Here is a 16817-nt window from a genome sequence, read left to right as displayed (position 1 = left end):
GGTGAATACCACAGGTTTCTTCCTCTTAAGTTACTTATAATTTAGTATGAGTCACATGAACAGAATATCAGTGTGGTCAGTACTTCAGAGGAGGCATGTATGGGTTCCTGCAAGAATATATAGGAGGGGCTGAAGAGAGAGTCAGGGAAAGCTTGGTGAAGGATGAGGTATCTGAGGTTATTCTGGAAGCGGTGGGAGGTGTGAAAGTCAGCCAAACAAAAGTGGGAAGAACGTCCAAGGTCTAAGGAATATAATGTACAATTGGTCATGTAATTTGAAAAATGTATAATATATAACTCTTAAATGATTCCTTTTTCTTCTTGGCTTGTAGCATATTCTCTCTTACTCTCTCAGTCTGTCTTGTTTTAAGATCTTAAAAATCTTTTTTTGTTTTCTTCTCTTAGACTCTTTGACCCTCAGGTTTAAAAGTGTAGCTTTTAAAGAATCTTCCTGGTTTGATACTTTGGAGGGTTAAATAATAGACCTGAATTTTCTTTAGAAATATTAAAATTCAGTTGTCTTGACTTTTGGTTTGGGGTGGCGGTAGAAGGATGGGGACGGAAATAATTCTTAAAGTTTTATTATGTATACAAAAGAAACACATCCCAAGTTTTGTTTAATTGTTATATGGAGCTGTCTTTCTTTTTTTGCAGTACATTGCATATAAACCTATTATTTATAAATATCTGTACACATATGTAAATGTGTAGACCATAAAATAGCAAAGTAGTCACCTTATTATTCATTAAAAAAAGAACGTTCACTTATTGCTGTTAATTCTGTACTATTTGCATTCCTTCTGATGGGAATTTATACATGAAATATTTAAAATTAATATTGAACTCTAATATCAAATTATTCCCTACTACTCCCATAGTTTTCACAATTTTCCATATCTTATTTGATCCAAATTTCTGCAGCAACTTTAATAATGTCACTTTCTGTTCCCTTATGTTTCATTATATACCTTGAAAGTTTTAAGACCTATGTATCTAATGACCAGGTAAGAATTTTAGATTGCTTTAAAAAGGGAATATATTTAATTCAGGAGTTGCGGAAAGCTTTGCAGCAACTACAAGGAGAATTGCAAAATAAGAACCAAGAGCTTCGTACCCTGGAGGCTGAAAAATACAGTGAGATTCGAACCCAGGAACAAAACATTCAATACCTAAACCATAGTCTAAGTCACAAGGAGCAGCTGCTTCAGGTGAGTGTTTATGACTTGAATGAAACTACTTCGAAATTCCTGTTCCTTAATCTGAAGGTATTGATCGTCCATGTTGAGAGCCTGCTGTTAAGTAGAATACTGAGTTGTGGGAATCAGAAAGATTTAAAATAAGTAGAAAATACATCTAAATCAAGATGCTAATCATTAAGTAAGAATATATGCATAGACCTAAAAGACTTTACTGGTATTCAGCAAATAATAAGCACCTCTGTGAGTTAGACACTATGCTAGGGTTTAGGAAGACGAAGAGATTTGGTTACATTTCTCAGTGTAGTAGCAGAAGACATCTGTACATAAATTTCCCAAGAGTTAAATGACAGAATGAAATTGTAGAGAAAAATGGGGTATTCAGAAGAGTGATCAGACCAGGTGTGGTGGTGCATGCTTGTAATCCCAATAGCTTGGGAGGCTGAGACAGTAGGATTGAGAGTTCAAAGCCAGCCTCACCAACGGCGAGGTACTAAGTAACTCAGTGAGACTCTGTCTCTAAATAAAATATAAAATAGGGCTGGTGGTGTGGTTCAGTGATTGAGTGCCCCTGAGTTCAATATCCAGTGCCAAAAAATATATAAATAAATAAATAATGATTAGTTCTGCCATCTATTCTAAGCTTCGCTTCACTCACATTGAATCACTTATATTTCACCAATTATCTTGATCTTTTTCATAGCATGCATATATTATGTATAAAGTTGTTTTTTTTTTTTTTTTTTTTTTTTTTTGTTTCTGATGAATATACCCCCAGGACCTCTTCATTTAAGAAATCCTAGTCCTTTAAGACTCAGTGCTAACGGTTCCTCCTTTTTGAGGTCTTTATTAGCTCCTTTAGGCAGAGTTAAGAAATGTACCCTGTGTTCCCCTACTAGTTAGCTGTTAAGCATGCTAGTATGTTTATATGTTGCAGATTAGTTATCAAGTCTATGTATTATATATGTTGTATTTGCAAAATAGTTAACAATTTACATGAATGCTATCTGCTAAATTTTTCCCCCTGAGAAGAATGATCCTGTTTTTTATCTTAAATGATGATTACTTAGCAAAAAAGTAACATAGCAAAAAGTAGGAATTCAGTAAATAATGGATAAGTCAATAAAGGAATTTTTTTTTTTTTTTTTCTCATTAGGACTTTCAGGAGCTCCTACGGTATCGTGATAACTCAGAAAAAACCCTTGAAGCAAATGAAATGTTGCTTGAGAAACTTCGGCAACGAATACATGACAGAGCTATTGCTCTAGAGGTATGTGTGTGGTTTTTCTCTTTGGGCTATGGGTTATTCTGTGTACGTAAGTATTATAGAGATTTCTGTTTACTTAATTTGTTCCTTTGGGGTTTTGGTTTCCCATTCCCTCATATTTTGAATAAAGGGTAATCAGGATAATGCACTTTGTGGAATTTAGAAGCCTTACTTTTTTTTTTTTTTTTTTTTTTTTTACAGCAAGCTATAGATGAAAAGTTCTCTGCTTTAGAAGAAAAAGAAAAAGAACTGCGCCAGCTTCATCTTGCTGTGAGAGAGCGAGATCATGACTTAGAGAGACTGCGCAATGTCCTCTCCTCTAATGAAATTACCATGCATGTAAGAGCAAAATCTGTCATTGACTTGTATTCCTCTCCTACTTGCATTCTAAGCTTGAAGTATCAGTCCTCTCCATCATTTTTGAAAACCAGATCATTTGCTTTATAAGGTATATATGGTGTATATATGTATACACACACATACACACACACACACATATTTTGTTTATATTTATAAATAAATTTATTTTTTGTTTAGAGACACACACATACATAAACAAAAAATAGCACTTACTAGTTCCGTCATTGTAGACTAGAAAGTGAGAAATATTATAGCACTTCTGTTTTTGTAGGGGGAGGCAGTGAATACTTATTTCTGTGTACATAGTTCTAATTTACTTCTAATCCTTGGAAATAGGATTTAGATATAGCTACACACACACCCTTCCCCACACATTTACACTTTTACATAAGCATTGCCAGGGTATAACTGTTGTGTTTCCTCTAGTTAATATCACATACACATCCATATATCCCCACAATTAGAACACTTGTTTATTTTACTAACATTTAATGTGAGCTTTGTTTTTGCACATTTATTTTAAAGTTTATGTAACTAACTACCTGTCACTTTTTTTTTTTGGTTCAGGGATTGAACTCAGGGGCACTCAAACACTGAGCCACACCCCCAGCCCTTTTTTGTATTTTTTATTTAGAGACTGGTTATTACCGAGTTGCTTAGCACCTCACCATTGCTGAGGCTGGCTTTGAACTTGTGATCCTCCTGCTTCAGCCTCCCAAGCTGCTGGGATTACAGGCATGCTCGTCTGTCACTTTTTGAAGGAGTAATTTACTTTTTCTTCAGAGAAATTACTTCCTCTACAATGCTTCATTTTATCATGTGCTTTATATTTATCTCTCCACAAACTAGATAATTTCTTTTTTTCAGGGTGGGGGGTGCAGATATGGGGGATTGAACACAGGGGTGCTCAACCACTAAGCCACATCCCCAGTCCTATTTTGTATTTTATTTAGAGAAACAGTCTCACTGAGTTGCTTAGTGCCTCACTTTTGCTGAGACTGGCTTTGAACTTTTGATCCTTCTGCCTTAGCCTCTGGAGCCACTGGAATTACAGGCATGTACCAGAGTGCCCAGCTAAGAATTTCTAAAAACAAAAAATAAATTAGCATGGCATTGTTAGATTAGTTACTAAGTTTTCTCCTCTTGCAAAAAAGTCAATAGGTGCTAATTTAAAGGTGGATCTGATTTCTCATTTATTTCAAGGAGAATTAAATAGCCCTTTTAACTTATGGTTGCTCTCTTTGTGACTGCAGAGCATGGAGACTCTCCTGAGAGCCAAAGGCCTAGAAGTGGAACAGTTAACTGCTACCTGTCACAACCTCCAGTGGCTACAAGAAGAGATGAAATCCAAATTTAGCCATTGGCAGAAGGAACAAGAGAGTATCGTTCAGCAGTTACAGACATCTCTTCATGACAGGAACAAAGAAGTGGAGGCAAGAACTTAGCTTAAAAGCAGTTGGCTTAGTAATTACATGATCTCAGCCTTGAATTAGGACTTAGGAGGTCTGAGAAGCAAGTTATCCAAGTCTTTAATTTCATTCTTTGCCTGGGCAAGTAGTTGACTTTCCCTAAGACTTTTATTCCCCATACCTGTAAACTTAAGATGACATTTGTCTTTCTCAAAGAAGTTATGTGAGAATTAATTTGATCTAAAATATGCATCTATGATATGATAACTAACCTTTATTAGTTATGGTGCCCATGCCAGGTCAGGTACTATTTTAACAGCTTAGTGGGCAGTAACTTAGTCCTCACAAATTTACGAGGGGCATACTATTATTCCTGTTTCACCGACAAGGAAACAAGTTAACTTGTCTAGGGTAACAACTAGTTAAATGGCAGAGCCAGTATTCAACCCAGGCAGTAAGACTCCACAGTTTTAACTACCAATATAGAAATTGGAATTGTTATCAACCTGCTTATAAAAACTTAACTTACCACTTTAACCCACCATTTGTTGCTCTCCTAAAAGTTAGGCTGGGGAGAAAATAAATGAAATACTTGGACTGAGTGTCCATTTGTTCTCATCTAACATTAATTGTTATGTGCCCTGAACAAATAGGAGAACAACTTATTTCAGAGAACAATGTGTAAGTTGGCACTCTCAATATTTTATATTGTTAGTATTCACTGAGCATGTGTTTCTAACCTTTTGAGTCACAGGCTAGATTTGGGGAAACAAAAGTGAATAAAACATGATGCTTATTCTCACGAATCTCAGAGCTCTTTCTTCCATGACAATTCTCATAAACCTTTCAATATGTGTTTGAGGGGACTTCTTCCAGAATCTTACACCATTCCTTCTGCATCAGGATCTTAGTGCAACATTGCTCTGCAAACTTGAACCAGGGCAGAATGAAATAGCTGAAGAGCTGTGCCAGCGTTTACAGCGAAAAGAAAAGATGCTGCAGGACCTCCTGAGTGATCGCAACAAACAAGCTGTGGAACACGAAATGGAGGTTCAGGCTCTGCTTCAATCTGTGAGCACCAGGGAGCAGGAGAGACAAGTAAGGACTAGTATGCAGACCAGAAAAGTATCATTTGTAACGTGTATATCTGTAGTTTCTCTCCTTCTGTTTATTAAGTAGATTTCAGTTTTACATCAATCATCCAAATGTTAAATGTGTTTTGGACATCACATTTGGAAATGTGCTGAAAACGGGTCCATTAACTGCATTGTCTACATTGACTTTTTCTTAATGTTCTGATTGTTTTGAGAGAGCAAGGTATGGAGTTCTGGAGTGTGTTGATTTTGATTCTAAACTATCAAGACTTGAGTGATATTTTGTATTTCCATTCAAGGTACAGGAAAACTTTTATTCAATGTATTTTCTCTCTCTGGGCCCAGTGATGCACGCCTATAATCCCAGCAGCTCAGGAGATTGAGGCAAGAGGATCAAGAGTTCAAAGCCACCCTCAGCAAAAGTAGGGCGCTAAGCAACTCTGAGACCCTGTCTCTAAATAAAATACAAAATAGGGCTGGGATGTGGCTCAGTGGTTGAGTGCTCCTGAGTTCAATCCTGGTAAACCTTCCCACCAAAAAAAAAGAAAGTATTTTCTCTCATATCTCAGGAGAAAAAAAAGTGATTGGTTTTGAAAGGACATGATGAGAATACATAATCTCAATGTGGAGTTTATTACTCTCAAAATAATGGTATACAGCTATTTCAGAAATAAATTTTTATTTTTCCCTTCATTTCAATGTATCTTTTTCCTCAAGGGCAAAGACTATAAGTTGACTTGTGCTGCATGTTAAGGACCAATAATTCAGAATCAGTTTTTGGAGGAAGTTGGATTCTTTCTTGCCTATGTTATCTGACCATAATATTTTCTGATGCTTTCTTATATCATGGAATATTGATATTCCACTCTTCTAATTCTCTGGCCTACTGAAGTAAATACACATTTTGTTAGAAACATCCTGCCACATACTTCAGTGATTGCTTCTAGAACAGACATAACAAAATCATTGTGAATCATTTAAATCTTTGACAAGAAGCTACTAGGCCACTGAGTTTTCTTTTTAACCTCTGTGATTTGAAAGAATTAGTCTCATTATACCTCTTTTTACTACACAGTAGATAGTAAAATAATGGAACCTTGGAGCAGATGAAAATGACTAAAGATTTTAAATTCAGCAACAGAAGTAGTTATACTCTTCTGAATTTGCATTATCAAGTTTTACATGCAGAAGAATCACTTAAATAGCTTTTTAAAAACACAAATGCCTGAGCCTGTCCCGGAGATAGAAGTAAAGAGCTATAAGTGGAACTTGAGAATCTGCATTTCTAACAAGCTTCCAGTGGGTAGCGGTGCTGCTGGCTCTTGGATCATACTTGGTGGAACAATACTAAAAGCAGCACTATCGGAAAAAGAGTAGCATGCTGGGTAGATCACAGCACATATTTTGTTTATTGTGTTTTTTCCCATCATTTTCACAGAGACTTTTACTAGTAAATATTGACAATATGCTGAAACCTCTAAGATAGCTATGTCTCAATCTCCAAAGAGTCCAAATTTCACTTATTTAAATTGAAATTTTTCAACATGTATCCCATTTGTTTACAATAAAAAAAAAAAAAGAAATTAAAATAAAAAAAAATTGAAATTTTTTCTGTATCCCTTTGTAATATGAGGAGAGTATAGCTTCTCATTTAAAACAATAGTAATTCTGCCCAGAGATGGTGCTATGAGATAGCTAACATAGTTCTAAAGTTCTAATTCATCTTATGCCCCAGTAATTTTAGCACTTGTTTATTATCTCTAGGTATTTTTATTAAATGAAGATATTTATGTGTATTAATGGTCACAAATAATGTTCTAGGTCTTTCCCTTATTGTACCATCATCTGTCTTAGAAAACTGTGGAATTTGAAATGAAACAAACTGGCTTTATTGATTTTGAGATTAAGATTACCCTGATCATGTGGCCTTACAAAGAAATTTATCTGTGTATTGATTAATTGAATAAGTATTAAGTGCCATTATGTCCAGACAGTGTCGTGAGCACTTGGGATTCAACATTAAGTTGTCCTTAGGAAATATACATTCTGGATGGAGGACAGAAAGAAAGGGAGAGAGAGAATAAAGAGATATATTGTATAATGCTAAGTTCATTGGAAAAAAAATTAAGCAAGGGGAACTGGTGATGGGGAAGAGTTTGTTTTTACCCCTAGCTTTATCGAAGTATAAGTAACAAAAATTACATGTATGAAGGTATATATCATGATGCTTTGATATATGGATACATTGTAAAATTCCTTCTGTAATCGAATTAGCATAGCTATTACTACAGTTAGCATTTTGTATGTGTGGATATGTAGTGCGGGCATGAAAGATCTACTCTCTTAGCAAATTTTAGGTAAATAATATAACATTTTTACCAGTAGCCACTGTGTTGTACATTAGATCCTTGAAACATATTCAAAACTGATTATTTGTGCCCTTTGACTCACAAGATTGCTGTTTTAGACAGAATACTCAGGGAGGGCCAATCTGATAAGGTAATATTTGGCAAAGACCTGAAGGGAGCAAACCATCCAGATACATAGGTGAAGAGTAATCTGGGCCAAAGCAACAAGCAAGAGTAAAGACAGTCATCTGTTATACCAATTCAGAACAGAACCTTAACACCTTAGCTGAATAGAGTTTTAGCAAAATCTATTTCAGATTCGCTTATCTGTGATAAATGTGTTATATTTGTTTTTTTCAACATTTTGCCTATGAATGACTTTTTTTCTACTCACTTGACTCTTTTTCTTTACAAACTGATAGCAAGGAAATTATTTTTTAGGGTCTTCACATAGCTTTTTATAAGTGGTTGACCTTTAAGAAATAACACTTGAAAACAAATTGTGTTTATTTTACTGCGGTATCTTTCTAATGGTATTTGTGATTTCTTCTCACTAGGCTGCTGCAGAGAAGATGGTGCAAGCCCTGCTGGAAAGAAATTCAGAATTACAGGCCCTGCGCCAGTATTTCGGAGGGAAAGGCTTGATGGTGGCGCAAGCACTCATCTCTAACCAACAAGTTGAAGTTACTTCCATCAGCCCCCATCTCAGAGAGCAAACTGATCAAGTAAGAACTGTAGACTTATGTATATATTCGTGTCAGCTGTATTTCCTGCTTACATTTCAGTCATATAAGTTTAATAATTTTAATATGAAACTGTGAGAATATGGCAAGTCCTGTCATTGTGATCATAGTTCCTCTGTCTTCCTAATACCCCCAATTCTTCCAATTTTTAGGTGTCAGTGCAAATACCCTCCAGAAATGATAGCACTTCATTAACTGCTAAAGAAGATGCCAGCATTCCCAGGTCCACATTAGGTAAGTATCAATTTTTTTTTTTTCATGAAGAAATCTTTTATTTTTCCTCCCTATATCTCTATATTAATAGGTTTGGCCACAACTTGTGTAACAGAAAAAATAAGTTTGGATTTCTCTGAAAGGCTGGAGACATGTCAATTCTAAGAAGAATTGCCCATACCTTATGTTGATAAGAGTTCACAGTTTACCCCAGGGAAACTAAGTCCTACTTCTCCTTTTGAGATAGTTTTGCAGGGATTCAGAAGTGCCAGAGTAGTGCTTCCAAACTGGCACAGCAGGACCAAGGGAGCTGACACATTTTCCTGGGTATCTTTCAAAGCTGGGATGCTCATGGTAACTTGACAGCACTTAACGTTAAAGTGTTAGGAGGGATAACACTGTAATAATCTGTATAATTGAATTATTTTCCAAGCTCAACCTTATCCAAGGAATGACTTGAATTCCCCAAAGACAATCACGTTCTAAGCATGGTGAGAGCAAAACTCAGGCAGATACCTTGGATTGGAGTCTCTGCTTTCATAAGGGCAAAAGGTTGTATTTAAGGTAACTTTAAGGAACCTATTAAACTATTCCCAGAGAATACCAGAAGTAGCTACCGATGATGATTAATGAGGTGGTTATTATAATGCTGGAATAAGAAAGGCTATAAATTTAAAAAACTTGTGATTTTTGTTGTTGTTGGCACCAAGAATGCAGAAAGGTTGTGCCTGTGTAATGGGGTCTGGTATAAGAGAATTCTGTGGGGAAAAAATTGCACAAGTTTTTGTTCTCTAATAAGCAATCTTTGCACGGCCCAGAGTAATGAATGCTAGATTTGTGTAACTTACTTTATATTTGCCTTTTTAAAAAACACACTTTTCCCCAATTTTTTTATTGCCTACAGAAAAGTGGCAACATAGCACAGTGAATACCCATATACAATTTTATTAGGATTCATCATTGTTAACACTTGGCACATTAGCATTATTTCTTTTCATGTATAAATACAATACTTTTTTCTGAATTTCTTATAAACATCATGACACTAGGAATGTAACTATTTCAGCAAGTATTTCCTAAGGACAAAGGCATTCTCCTACATATCTACAGTGTAATTATTATGTTCAGGAAATTTGACCTTAATGTATTCTTAGTATCTAAATACAGAATTCTCATTGTCTCATAGCATTTTCTGTAGTTTCTTCTCTCTACCACCAGGGGTCATGCATTGTGCTTAGATGTCCCGTTTTTTCAGTCTCTATTCTAGAACAGTTTTCCGACCTTTTTTTCCCCCCTGCCTTTTCAACATTAGGATTTTTGAAGAATTCAGACCAGTGTACCTCTATTTGACTGTGATATTTCCTCATGGTTAGATTTGGGTTAAACATTTTTGTCAAGAATCCTATATGAGTGATGTCTTTCTGAGTGTATCACATTAGTGCATATTGTTCAATTTGCATCAAATAGAATCATCAAATGTGGCAAAAATCTTTAAGGGGTGATAACAAATTTCATCCTTTGGTTAAGGTTGTTCTGTGTGCCAGATCTCTCTATTGTAAAGGTTCATTTTCTCCTTTGTAATTAGATCTACAGACTGATAGCTTGAGATGCTGACAGTTCTGTTTCTCAGTAGTCAGTGACTTTAGCATTTTTCAAACCTTGCCTGAACTGGTATTTTAAAAAATTAATTTTCTATTTCTGAAATTTTTTCTATTTATATATTGTTTTACAAGGAAGAGTTATCCTATCCCATCTTCCCACTCCATTTGTTGTATCAGTATGGATTGTGTCTTTTAAAAAATTATCGTAATATTTATTTCTATAATTTATAATTTTAGATTTTTCTCTATTATTGTCAAACTGACATACCCATTCAAAATTAAACACAGTTAAAAAATCAAATATATAAAAATGATATATTCAGAAGTCCCATCTGCTTTCCAATCTTTTCTCTCTTGTTTCTATTCATCCTCTAAATAGTAAACAGTTTAATTTCTGTGTTATCCTTACTGGATATCTTTTTGCAAAAATAAGCAGATGAATCATGTGATTATATGATGTGTATGTGTGTGTTATTTCCCCCTTTTCCTGATTAGATGTATTCTTTTGAACTTAGCTTCTTTCACTTAACATATCCTTGAAATTGCTCCATATAAGTTCATAAACTTCCTCATTCTTTTTTATAGCTGTATGTAATACTTGGTGTGAATATACTGTAATTGATTCCATCTTTTCTCTATAGCATGTAGGATGGTTGCAATTATTTTGCTACCAAAAATCCCTGTGTATGTGTTGTGTGTGTGTAAAATGTGTGTATATGTGTGTGTGTATTTTTTAATTACTGGAACACATTCTTCAAGTAAATTTCTCAAAAATAAGGCAGCAGAGATCACCTTTTAGTGATTTAAACTGACACTATGTGTTCATTTTAGGAGACTTGGATACAGTTGCAGAGCTGGAGAAAGAGCTGAGTAATGCCAAAGAGGAACTTGTACTTATGACTAAAAAAGAAAGAGAAAGTCAGGTGAGTTTTCTAGTCAAGGCTAATGTCTAAATTCCTGTTTTTTGTTTTTTGTTTTTTCCCCAGATTAGTTTATATGTAAAAGAATACAAGTCTTAAGTATAATATCTAAGTCCAAATACAAGGTATACCTTTTTTCTTTTTGGAGAAAAACATAAATCATTTTATATATGTGTATGTATATTTGTGTGTGTGCGTGTATAAGATATATATATATATATATCTTATAAGATTGTATATATAAAATAAGTGCATATGTATATATATTTTGTCCAAGTTTTTTAAGTATTGAATGCAGTTTTTTCTACCCATTGATAACTGCAATAAAAAAAGCATTTGTGAAAAGAGGAAGTGCTCTGTTATTCCTGCTTAGAGTTATGATATTAGACCCATGAAATTAGAGTTTAGAAGCATTAAATGAGAAATTTGAGTATGAGCAATATATTTATTGAGTACTCATTATATGGATTGTATTTGCTGAGTTTTTAATGAATGCCAGTGTTCACAACTCTACATAAAATATATGATATTGGACCTATTTTATAGATGAAAAAGCTGAAACACTACTTTTATTTTTAACATGGAACAGGAATTGGTCACGTAACTAATAAATGCCAAAACTAAGATTCAGACTTACCAAGTACTTTCTAAGAAGTCAGTTCCTGGAACAGACACCTTTCCCCATCTTATGCATAAATTCTTTCTATCAGTAGTTTTCATCCATTTTCTTAGGAGAGACCTCTCAGTCTTACAGAAATCCTTCTCTCTCCCTTCCCTGTACAGCCAGTTGTATGTCCAACTGTGGTGTAGAAGAAAGGTTAGGGCTACAACATAGCATTACAGACAAAAACGAAGCACATACTGTTGTGGCATCTATTTCAAAAAGTCAGTCAGTGTCATGGGTCCCTAAATTAAGTTAGCTAGCTCAGTTCCTGGCTTTTTCCATCTTTTTGCCATAATTTGATCTATAATATAAAATCTATATTCATGATGAAATTGTCTTATTATACCTCTTGATTTCATTCCTATATTTTTTCTTATAAACCAATTCATGCATGGCATTTAAAAAAAAATCAGTTTTTCAATCCTCTAGTTCTTTCCCCTTTTTTCCCTTTACTTTAGCCACTGATTGATTATTCATGTCAAATATTTTAATTTCACATGCTGTTCCTGTTTTTCTCATATATACCAAATCCAGACTAACGTTACTTTTGGTTTCTGTTCTATTTTCATGATCACAAAATTGTAATGCCTATGAATGGATATTTTGAATGATATTTAGCTATTGCTGAAATTTGTGAATCTTTAATCAGTTACCTCATTCTAAGTCCAATATCATATTAATTCATTATCACATTCTATCCAATATATTTACCAAAAGCTGTATAGATTTCTCTCATATTCCCTCTGACTTGATATTATAGTAGTATGGAGACATAGCAGTAGTTCTTCATTAATTCCCTGCAATGTGCCAGGTACTTGTAAAACATTTTTTGTATTTCTTATGTTGCCCTGAAAACTAGCTATATTATTCCCATTTTGCAGTTGAGAAAACTGAGTCTCAGTTGAAATACCTTGTTAAGGAGTTTATGCCAGGATTTAAAGCCTGTGTCAGTCTAACTGCAGACCTTTATCATGCTGCAAAAATGTTTTCTTTCTCATGTTTCATTTTTCTTCAGTGGAGCATATACTTGGATATCTGTATCTGTATATATACACATCTCTATCTATCTATCTATGTTTTTGAAGAGGGCCTAATAAATAATACTCATTTTTCCATATCCAACCCCCAAACAAATTGAGAAATAAAACAAATTGGTGGCACATAGCCTGAAACAATGCCAGATTTATTACTGATAGAGTCTTAGAGAACTTAATATAAAAACCCAGTGGACCTACTAGCCAGTCCCCAGGATTGGGTAATTGACCTGTACAGTCACAGGCAGTACTGGGCCTTGGCAGACCACTCTGTGGTGGGCAACAAACTGCCTTTAGAGAAGCAGTGGTAAAAATAGTCTTCCTTTAGGCTATTGACTTCTAAGGAGAGGAAGGGTAGGTGTGAGCCAAGCAGGCTGGGTTTATTCTTGCACTGTGTACAGAAGTCTCTCCACCTGACTAGGGGCAGAGAAAGGTTAGGAGGTACACTAACTGAGCTCCTTCAGCATGGAAGGAAATTAAAGGTAGCTGAAACCATCAAATAACTTAATAAATCATTATGAGCCCACATAATTATACTGCAAGCATTGATGAAGATACACAAGACTTTTCTTGCTTATAACTTAAATTTTATGTATTTTAGGAAAGAGGTGTTGCTTCCTTTAGGAAGTTTGGTTATACCTTAAATTAGCTTCTCTACCATTTCTCTTCACTTGTTCCACTGAATTTTTAAAAATTATTTAAAATAGTTATTTAAAATATTTACTTAAAAATAACTTGCCATTGCCATAAAGATTATATGGACATACAATACCTTCAGGAAAGACATTATGCCTAGTGAACCAAGTTCGCTTCCACGAGTTCATACTCTGGATCTGCCACTTACTAGCTTTGTGATTTTTGAACTGGTTCCTTAATTTCTTTCTGTCTTAATCACCTCATCTGTAAATTGAGATGTAGAAGAAGTCACTTTATCTGTAAATTGAAGAGTAGTTGCCCCATAGGATTGCTGTGAGGATTCATTTGTTCACTTGTTCATTCATTCATATGGGATACTTTCTCTAAACCAGTGCAGGGCTGAGGTAGTGAGCAACATCCAACAAGGTCCTATTCTGGCTCTGTGTAATTTCTACTAGACAGATAAAAGATAAGAAACATGTTATATTAGAAATTATAACATTTTATGCCATTAAATATTATAAATTATAAACAAGATTTCTGTAATATATTTGCTAATATAAGCATTATAAAATATTATAATTGAAGATAATTGAAGATTAAAATGAGTGATACAAAAAAATGATAGAAAGTAACATGGATGAGGACCACCTTAACTAGAGTTGTCAAAGGAGACTTCTCTGAGCAGATTACACATAAGTTCGGTCTTGAGGATGGGAAGGAAGCATCCTTGGGAAAGATATTTCAGACAGAGTAATAGGTATAGAGATCATGAGTCAAGATACAGTCTGTTATTACTGGAACAGAAAAAATCTAGTGTTCCTAGAGAGTCAAGAATGAGGAGGGTCTCTAAACAAAATACAAAATAGGGCTAGGGATATGACTCAGTGGTTGAGTGCCCCTGAGCTCAATCCCTGATTACCACCCACCCCCACAAAAAAAAAGAATGAGAAAGAAAGTGGCAGATATTGAAGGGCAAGAAGTAGACCAGAGCCACATCACTAAGTTTGTGAGAAGAACCCAGTAATAGTTATAATATTTAATGAATTTGTTATAACCAATATCATTTTCTGATGAGGGGGGAAGGAAAATACAACACTGAAAGTTTAGGACCTGCAGTAGTGTCTGTGTTTAAGATTCCATTGTAGGTGGCAGCATGTTCTTTAGTAAAAGGCATGTAATATTTGGTGATCTCTATGATGTTAGCAGCTATTGTTTGATGCCTTATTTATTAATTCATTAAGGTTTGCATAATGGAGGTGTTTTATAATGTTTTAATCTATTAGCTGAAGAACTTACATAAAGAAAAACTTCATCTTCTGCTTCTGCTAATGATAACCCATTTTTAGGTATCATAATAGATACATTAATTAAATAAATTTGATGTTTTTATAGTGCTAACTCAAGTAGAAGAACACCATTAAAAATAACCATTATAACTTCCCAAAAAACATCCTTTGGTACCATGCTGTGTGGTTTATTGATTTGTTCCAGTAGAGCACTATTCATGTTCTAATTTTCTTTTGTATTATTGTCTGATAGTGATGTGATATGAAAAACAGTTGCCTCATTGTTAAAATGTAAATGTGACAGCTATTGTTTCCTTCACCTACTGACTCCAGTGTTTCTTCTGTCCCCAGATGGAACTTTCTGCTCTGCAGTCTATGATGGCTGTGCAAGAAGAAGAGCTGCAGGTGCAGGCTGCTGATCTGGAGTCCCTGACCAGAAAAATACAGATAAAAGAAGACCTCATAAAGGTCTTTCAAAGCTTTTTAAAGACCATTGGAAGTGTTGGAAATTCAGATTTCCTATAGGGCATCTTCATATAATAGGTGGATGCACTGAGTCCCTTGGCCAGTGCTTACCAATATCTCACTTGAAAGTATAGATTATTTCAGGAGCATCTGTTCCCTTGCTCCTCTGCTGGAACAGTTTTTATTACTGTTTTAATATCTGTACTTATTTTTTAAAAAAATTTCTAGGACCTGCAAATGCAACTGGTTGATCCTGAAGACATACCAGCTATGGAACGCCTGACACAAGAAGTCTTACTTCTTCGAGAAAAAGTTGCTTCAGTGGAATCCCAGGGTCAAGAAATTTCAGGAAACCGAAGACAACAGGTAAATTATTGGAATGCAGACTTTATTTTTTATTTGAAATAAGCAATGGAAAGGCTGTCAATCTCAACTGTGTATGGAAAAAATCTAAGTCAGTTGATGGTATTTCATAGAGAATCCATGCTTCACAGAACCTTGCTCAGGAGCAGTCATACATGCCAGTTTCTAACATTTGTAGTTCTGAAAGGAGTAGCAGTTACTTTTGGACACATACTATCAGTTATCCCTCACTCTCAAACATAAGTCATTTCTCTCTCCCCTGCCTGCATTTAGCCATGTTCAAATAACTTCCAATTTTAAAAAAGAAGAAAGAGGAAAACAACCCTGCCTCTGCCTCAAGTTCCTTTGTAGCTCTACTTTATACCTAACCTTTTCCATGCCAAAAATTTTCAAAAAGACTTCCTTACCTCTACTCTGTATCCATTACTATTGCTCTCACTAACTGTTTTTCTCACTCCCCCCTGACTTTTAACTTTAGCTTAAATATTTCTGCTGATTACACATTATCATAGCTTATTATTTTTATGGCATGTATTATATCTCACAAGCACACGTATATGATTGATGGATGTCGTTTCCTCCCACTAGATAGTAAACTTTTCCCTAGAACTAGAACAGAGTCTGTCACATAGAAAATGCTCAATAAATGTTTATTGAGTGAACATGGAAAACCAGTAAGTTCTATTGTATGTTTCCCTCTGGCCTATCCTTTTTTTCTTTCACTATTTTCTTAGCCTCTTTCCTGTGCTTCTGACTTCTGTCTCCTTTTTTTCTTTCTTGCTCCCGTATTTGAATTCAGCTAAGATATAAAATGATAATGTGTCATTGATTTGAAAACTGTAAGACACTACATAGAGCTTAAGTAATAAAAGGCTGGGACTTTTTATTCATGTCTCACTCTTCTATTTGTATGCTGCTTCTTTTTTTTCCCCTCAGTTGTTGCTGATGCTGGAAGGACTAGTAGATGAAAGGAGTCGACTCAATGAGGCCTTACAAGCTGAGAGACAACTCTATAGTAGTCTGGTGAAATTCCATGCCCATCCAGAGAGGTAAAAGAGTAACTTTTTCCCCTATTAAATTATTTTTTTTTTTGAGACAGGATCTCACTAAGTTGCTGAGGCTGGCCTTGAATTTGTGATTCTCCTGCCTCAGCCTCTTGAGTCACTGACATTATAGGCATGCACTGTCATGCCCAACTTTGTTTTTCCCTTTTTTA

At 35.0% G+C, this 16817-nt stretch overlaps 1 protein-coding gene across 1 annotated transcript in view; it reads left to right on the top strand.

Moving 5' to 3' along the window:
- The window catches only part of LOC306661300 (myomegalin-like), a 205977-nt gene that overhangs the window by 133495 nt on the left and 55665 nt on the right, over positions 1-16817 (top strand). The window contains 11 exon segments of the mRNA XM_079140184.1: positions 1049-1207; positions 2352-2465; positions 2664-2801; positions 4076-4255; positions 5135-5329; positions 8231-8398; positions 8569-8650; positions 11062-11153; positions 15125-15241; positions 15467-15604; positions 16538-16650. Coding sequence (XP_078996310.1) covers positions 1049-1207; positions 2352-2465; positions 2664-2801; positions 4076-4255; positions 5135-5329; positions 8231-8398; positions 8569-8650; positions 11062-11153; positions 15125-15241; positions 15467-15604; positions 16538-16650 — 1496 coding nt within the window.

Source organism: Sciurus vulgaris (assembly GCF_902686455.1).
Source record: "Sciurus vulgaris genome assembly, chromosome: 1".
Taxonomy (NCBI): domain Eukaryota; kingdom Metazoa; phylum Chordata; class Mammalia; order Rodentia; family Sciuridae; genus Sciurus; species Sciurus vulgaris.
The sequence above is the reverse complement of the archived record's forward strand: the minus strand, read 5'-3'. Positions and strand labels throughout refer to the sequence as shown.